Below are 7098 nucleotides of genomic sequence, written 5' to 3'. Positions count from 1 at the left end.
AAAATCAATAAGAGTAGGCTTCGGCCGCAACCCAGGTAAAATTCTAAATTTCCTACCAACTGAAAATGGTTGGTGTGTCCTGTACGTTCATATGACCTTTTACAGTTGCGAGCGCCGTAAAACTCGTACAAAAAACCCCCCCAAAAAAACCACAATGACGGTCATTTGGAGCTAGGAAAGAGTAGCAGTAAGACAGACAGACAGAAACAACAGAGGGGCAATACAAAATTAAAACCTACCAGTAGCACCCTACAACCACCCATATTTCGAAAATGCACTGCACTACATAAAAATCTCCAACTATTTATGTAAAACTAACAAAGGTATTACATTCAAATTAAATATCATATTATTTTATATCACATGGGCATGGCAATATTCCTGCCTACTGGATTCGACTGAGAACTGGGGAGACAGAGATAATTACAATAAAAGCAATCCTACGCATATAATATACAATTACGCACATGACAACCTTTCCTAAGTTCCATCACAAATCAGTTTTAAGAAAAATTTGAGAAAAGCATGAAATTTACTTTTATCACAATCATTTATACTAATGCAATTGAACAAAAAAGTGATGTTGTCTTTGAAATTATTTTTTGAAAATAAAAAAAACCTACTGTAACCTTCCATTCAATGGGCAAGATAGTTGGACGGCGCAAAGTGTATACAATTTTTTTATAATTTCAAAGGTAAATTAAAGAAAATGATTTCTTTCTGGGTAAACATCACAATTAAGAACGTCATCTGTAAACCTATAACTTGGAACATAAAAACAAAATTTGGGTAGAAGCTGGCAGACACAAGTAATAACTATTGAGCAATGTTATTTTTTTTCTATGAATCTAATGCACCTTGAAAGGGGGCGGGGAGACAGACTATGTACATCACTTGGCTATTCTCAGTATGAGTAAAACTGAAAATTTGCTTGCGATCTCATTGAGATGTTGAATTGAACACAGTAATCTACGACGAAATATCTTTGCTTCAAAGAAATTATTTGAGACGAGATATTTTTTGACATCATTGTTTACAGTTTTGATGCACCAGGTAGAGAAGGCAAACTTTCACTAAAAATATCAGATAAGAACTTGTCCAAAGTTTCCACGTACTCCTCTGTGTGTTTCACCAGGTGCTGTGCATGGCCTGAGACATCCCAAAGCTTCACTTCAACAGGTACACCCTTACTTGTTCTCCAAATATGTGCAAGCTGCTCAACAACATACGCATCGACCATTGGGTCATTTCTTGACGCGTACATCAACGTCGGAACCGGTAAAGGCTCATCCCTAACAACAGTCAGAGATTTATCATAAAAGGCTACTGTATTCTTTTTGGTAAAGAACAAATACATTTTCCCAACGCCTTTAATTGTTAGTTGCACAACTCTATTTTTACTGGCAGATACAGCGATCCCATGGAGCATTCTGTTTGTGGCATGGACTGGTTTTTTATCAACTTCAGCTGCATCACTACCTTGGACTACCCCACCTTTGCCAGAACCACCCACAATACTGTCATAAATGAGTCCTCTGCACCTCCGCAAAATGCCACTGGGGTCATTCTCTCCTGCAGCCAACATTCTCAAGACGGTCATGTTGTAGGCTCCAACTGACATGGTATGGAGAAGGAAATGTTCATAGTTGTTGCAGTGCTCTGCTAGAACCTGGAGATGAAGTTAAAGTAAACGGGTTGAAAGCGAAAAAAGCTGAACTTCAAAGAAATACAGTGCAGACTGCACTTAAACCAAAAACAACCAATCTGAAAACTGTGGTAAATCGAAAGAAAAAATAGAATCCATGATTTTAATGCCTTCACTATTTAAAGCAATCTCTCCAAGCAGAAAACATGGCTAAAACAAAGAAAATTGTTCTGCAGATTTTGGTTTACACAGAGGTCATTGTACAAGGAAAATAACAAGATAATTGTCAGCCCAAAGGCACATGAATCTTTCAAGGGGACTAGAATAAGCCAGGATCTGTTTTATTGTTTCCTTATGTCATTATGTATCATATATTTTCTTCAATATAATATGTGCCTGGAGAAAGGTCCCAGTTGTCAGAAATTTTGGAAATTGAAATAAGGGCATATTCTTGTATCAAATTCAAGGCAGAGCACGTACTTGATTTCCAAAATTTTCAAATATTTTGAACAATTTTAAAGACATTCCGCATTTTGTAACACAGGGTGTAAAAACCAAGTTTGGAGAAAACCCCAATTTCTAGCACATTTTTAACCTTGGGTCGCAACATGTTGCAAAAATATATAATTAGAAAACATTTTGACTTAAAATATAAAATCCTTTCAATATGTTATTAAGAAAGGGTTGAACGAGACTTTTCTCCTGAAACTAAATTTTTGACCAGGTATGACTTTTCTAGCCTTTTCTGATCAAGGCGACTACTCATTGTCAAAGAGGAAAATGGTCATCTTAGGCAAGTGATCCTCTTGGGCAGTGTCATTATAATAGAGACAAAAATGTCAAGGGGAAATGGAAAGTGGTCGCTCGTACAGATGGGTCTTGCACAGATAGTCGTTAGTGCAGGTTCCACTCTACTTTTGGCTATTTAGGAGGCAGGTTTCTTCAACAACTTTTAGCCACTCATCTAAGAATGTAATGCTTGCACAAAAGTTTTTAAAAAACTGTGGAATATTCAAACAAACAATCAGATGACATACCTCCATTGTTTGCTTGCCAAATTTCTGTGCTTTGGGCGGCCACAGAAAGTCAGACACAACAGACTTGACAGTAAGAACATCAAGTCCCCTAGACAGGTACAAATCTCGGTACTTCTGCACATGCTTTTCTTTGGATCCCAACCATGGAAAAAACAGCACTAAGACTTTGGTGGGATCTGTCTTCCACTGCCATGATTCCCGAGACTTGGCAACATGCAGCTGATGCCTATCTGATAATTCAAAGGTGCTTGTCTTTGTTTCCAGTTTTCTGAAAGAATAAAGTATCAGCACCAATAAAGTATAATATTATGCAATGTGAAGTTCAAACAATGGCAACAGATCTGAAACACAAATCTCTTTGAAGGATAAAACTTTAGACAATAATTTTCAAACACATGAAAAAAAAACTTTCAAAGAAAAATAAAAGGGGGGGGGGGGGGGGGGGAGACAGACTGGAGACGGCATACAGACATTGTCATAAAACAAAACCACATCATTGTGTTTGTATAATGCATTCACAAAGAGTAGATCACATTACAGGAAAACGACGTGCGTCAGAATCCCATTGTGGCTAGTGGGTTGTCATAAGCCTTGACTCATCACTTATAAAATGCTTCGAACCTTACAGTAATAGAAACTTCAAATGTGACAGGGAGGAAATCCAGTCCTAGAAATGTATACACACATAAATGTACACATACTGAGTGATTCAGATACATAATTTAATATAGACCTCTCTGCAGCCTACTAAGAAAAAAGGACATCAAATTAATCAACACCAAACATTGCGTGAGAACCAATCAAGTATGAGAACAATACTAAAAACCACAAAACTGACACACACACACACACACACACACATACATGCACACATCTATGTCTTGACAGAAAGTATGTATGAAAACAACACTACAACCCACAAGACTGACACACATACACACATGACATACATACAAACATCTATGCCTTGATAGAAAACAAACACCTGTTTCATGAGACTCATTGACTTAATTCAATCTGATGGATCAGTTTTCACTGTTGTACTCTAGGCTTTTAGCACAACGGGGATAGTAAGAGCTTTGGCTCATTGAAAATGCATCCAGGGAAACAAATGACAGTGTTGAACATGATACCACATGGTACACTGGGTTGATGATGGCCTGTGCAAAACAGCTGATAATATTTTCAGAATAACAGCGGAGTCAAATTTTAGAAGTAACATGTTGTAAACAAAAAACTTTTAAAATATTATGCAAAATCAAGTTTGTGATGTAGGCCACCAAATACAGTTTTACTAGAACTAGAACAGCATGGTGCACTGTGGAAATATGAACAGAAAATTTAATTACAGCTCATACTTTAGTCTGATATAATTATATTCAAATGTTGAGCGACATGTTTTCAAATGACATTTTACATATTCTAACCAAAATCGAAATTTGGTCTTGTAAAGGACTTTTCAAAAGATCTGTGGATTGTATGTACATGGTATTAGCAATGGTTAAGTTATAGCAGTTCTTCTTTTTTGCTCTTTAGGAGAAAATTAAATTAGAGTTCTGAAAGACTAACTAACTTTTAGGATACAAAAGAAGAGCTAAACTGAATGTGAAGAACACTACTTGGGAAACATTTATTTTAGCTTTAATATGCTTCTTAGCACAGAATCATCATCATCCAGTGTCAGGTCTGAGACAGACATCAGCGACCATATGGTTCTCCATTCATTCCTTTGCTCAGATGCTCTTAAAAAAGCTATGTTTCCCTGATCTTTCCCTGTTACCCATTGGTTTAGGTTTCCTAAGTAGGTTGCTCTGGGCCTACCCCTGCCTCGTTTGCCTTCATTTTTGAAGCTAGATGTTCAAGACACTTATTAAATGTCTATTCAGGTGTCCCAAAAACTGCATTTGTCGTTTCCTGATTGTTTTAAACAGGGGGTGTCCCACATAGGCTTCATCAAGCACTACCTCATTTGAATTCTTTTCCTTCCACAAACAATACTCTTAACAGCCTCCTAAGAAAACACATTTCTGTAGCTTCTATTTTATTTTCACTCTGTCTTCAGTGACCAACTTTCACAACTATAATATATACATATATACATAAGAGAGTGTCAATATTGGTAAAATTTACTTTACTTTCCGATCCAGCGGCCATATCTAGGTTCTAGCCCTTCGGCCTGTCGATATGGTAAAGGATTTACAGGTTTTTATCAGCAGTGTTTTGTCGCTGTATGAAGTATTTCCAATATCTGGGGAGGCATGTAGGTGAGTGCTGCACAGGTCCGTAAGCGCATGGCAGGAAAAGAGATGGTGTGATACTGTTTCATCCTGGCAGTCACACAGCGGGCAGTCATGTGGGGTATCCTTGCGGATCCTATTTAAGTAGGAATTCAAGGGGATGAGTTGTGTTCCCAGGCAAAAGATAGTGACTTGCTCTCTTCTACTCAGGGAATTCAGTGCTTCTTTTGAGTTAGGAGAGGTCATGTGTGCAAATACAGCTCTTCCAGTTTTACCCAATGCCCATCCATTCAGCCACTGTTCCCTGGTGTTGCATTTGACGATGTTCTTGACTGTCTGTTGTGATACTGGGTTTTGACGTTGTGTTCGTGATACTCCCTTCTTGGCAAGGGTGTCTGCTCCATCGTTTCCTGGGATGTTGCTGTGGCCAGGTATCCATTGTAAAGTCAGGTCAATGGCATAGGTCTGTACGAAGGTGTTACGGTAATTGTTTGAACCACAGATAGGCAGGCTGGGCTTTCGAAATTAATGTTTTCTAAAGCTTGGAGAACTGATTTTCCATTAGTGAAGATTACAGTGTCCTTGATTTTGTTTGGATATATTTAAAAAAATGTTGATCAGGTGGAAGATTGCTGCCTCAATGGCGATGGCCTCAGCCTCATAATTTGTACAAGAAGTACCACAGGCATCAAACAGTTCTTCACACGTCCTGTCAGGATGCTCTATTCTTACTCTAAAGCCTACATTAATTGTTCCCTTGAAGGCTGACCCATGAGTGTAAATATGGATGGAATTACTTGAGTAGGAGTCAACTGTGTTGAGAGCTGTTGTCTTCAGTTCTGCAGCGTCACATTTCTTTTTCACTGTCTCCTCTTTATGAAGGAAGTTTTGATGCTGGCGTGTGGATTTTGCAAGCTGCAGTTGGAGAGGATCTCAAAGCTTCTGACATAAATCGTACAGCTTGATTCTGAATTTTGTCAAGAGACCTCTGAGTTGGTTTGCTGCAGATTGTCTGTAGGGTTAAGTTGTATTTCATGGCAGAGCATACATAGTCAACATATAGCTGTCCAAGTGCATCCTTGTCCGATTCCCATGAGGGGATAGCCAGCTGTCTGAGGAGGTTAAGTCTCTTGTTGGCCTTAGTCTTCAGGTACCAGATATGGTTTTTGCATGAAAACAGCCTGTCCAGCTCGATCCTGAGGTATGTCAGGTTTTCGACTTTTTCGAATTTGGTTCCTGCAAGTGAGATGGTGAGATTTTGCTTGGCGACCTTGTGACTTTTCATAAAGACGTTGTAGATTGTCTTGGTCACAATTTGCTTTCAGTTTCCACTTACAGCAGTAGTTGTACAATTTTTGTGTAAAACGAAATGAAAAAGATGGTACCATTAACTTTGCATGCCCAAAAATTTTTAAGCGCCTGATTCCACTATGTCGTGACACAAGCAGCTAGCCTGAGAGACAATCAAAAGCCTGATCACTTACACCTACTTGTGTGACAAAATAAAAAAAGTGAAACTATGACTAGAATCTAGAGATTAGTTTTTTTTAATAAATTATATTAGAATTCAAATTTTGGAAACACACTAGTCTTTTAAATAAAAATGATATTAGAATTGAAATTGCAGTAAAAACTCCTTTTTAAAAATAGTTACTCTGACAAAAAGCCTCTTTATCTCGAAACTGTTGTGAATTTTTAAAAAAGGCGCTTTGTCAGCTTACGGCTGTATAGACTAAGAGATGGATTGCCTTCTATAGATAGGCCTTAGCCTACTCATAGATTTAGATCTAGATCTAGTACCATTTGCATTTAACCATCTTGTTGTTGATCATCTCCTCACTGTCTGTTTGAGTCATGACACAATGGAATCAGGTGCTTTTAAATTTTTGTGCAAGTAGAGTAAATGACATATGACTAAACGCACGGCGTAAACCGGGCTATGATTGGCTGAACCTGTGATGACCTATGATTAAGTAGGCCTATGGTACTCTGGGAATTCCTGGTTTTGGTCTCGCTCCTTTGACAGTTCTTCTCACAGTAACAGCGGGTTGGCACACTCATGGAAGAAGAAGGAAAATTGAGGAGGAGGAGGAGGAGGAGGCGTAGATGGAGGAGGAGAAATAAAGAAGAAGAAGAAGGATGATGATGATGATGACGATGATGATGAAGAGGAGGAGGA

General features: G+C 38.3%; 1 protein-coding gene across 1 annotated transcript in view; it reads right to left on the bottom strand.

The window, feature by feature from the left end:
* Nucleotides 1–605: 605 nt before the first annotated feature.
* LOC101850135 overlaps nucleotides 606–7098 on the bottom strand; it is an 11242-nt gene continuing 4749 nt past the window's right edge. The window contains exons 2-3 of the mRNA XM_005091583.3: nucleotides 2683–2950; nucleotides 606–1669 (exon numbers count right to left, since the gene is read on the bottom strand). Of these exons, the coding sequence (XP_005091640.1) occupies nucleotides 1034–1669; nucleotides 2683–2950 (904 nt within the window). The 3' untranslated portion in view covers nucleotides 606–1033. The remainder of the gene's footprint in view (nucleotides 1670–2682; nucleotides 2951–7098) is intronic.

The sequence above is a fragment of the Aplysia californica genome, unplaced genomic scaffold (assembly GCF_000002075.1).
Source record: "Aplysia californica isolate F4 #8 unplaced genomic scaffold, AplCal3.0 scaffold00032, whole genome shotgun sequence".
Taxonomy (NCBI): Eukaryota; Metazoa; Mollusca; class Gastropoda; order Aplysiida; family Aplysiidae; genus Aplysia; species Aplysia californica.
This window is presented reverse-complemented; position numbering and strand designations above follow the sequence as displayed.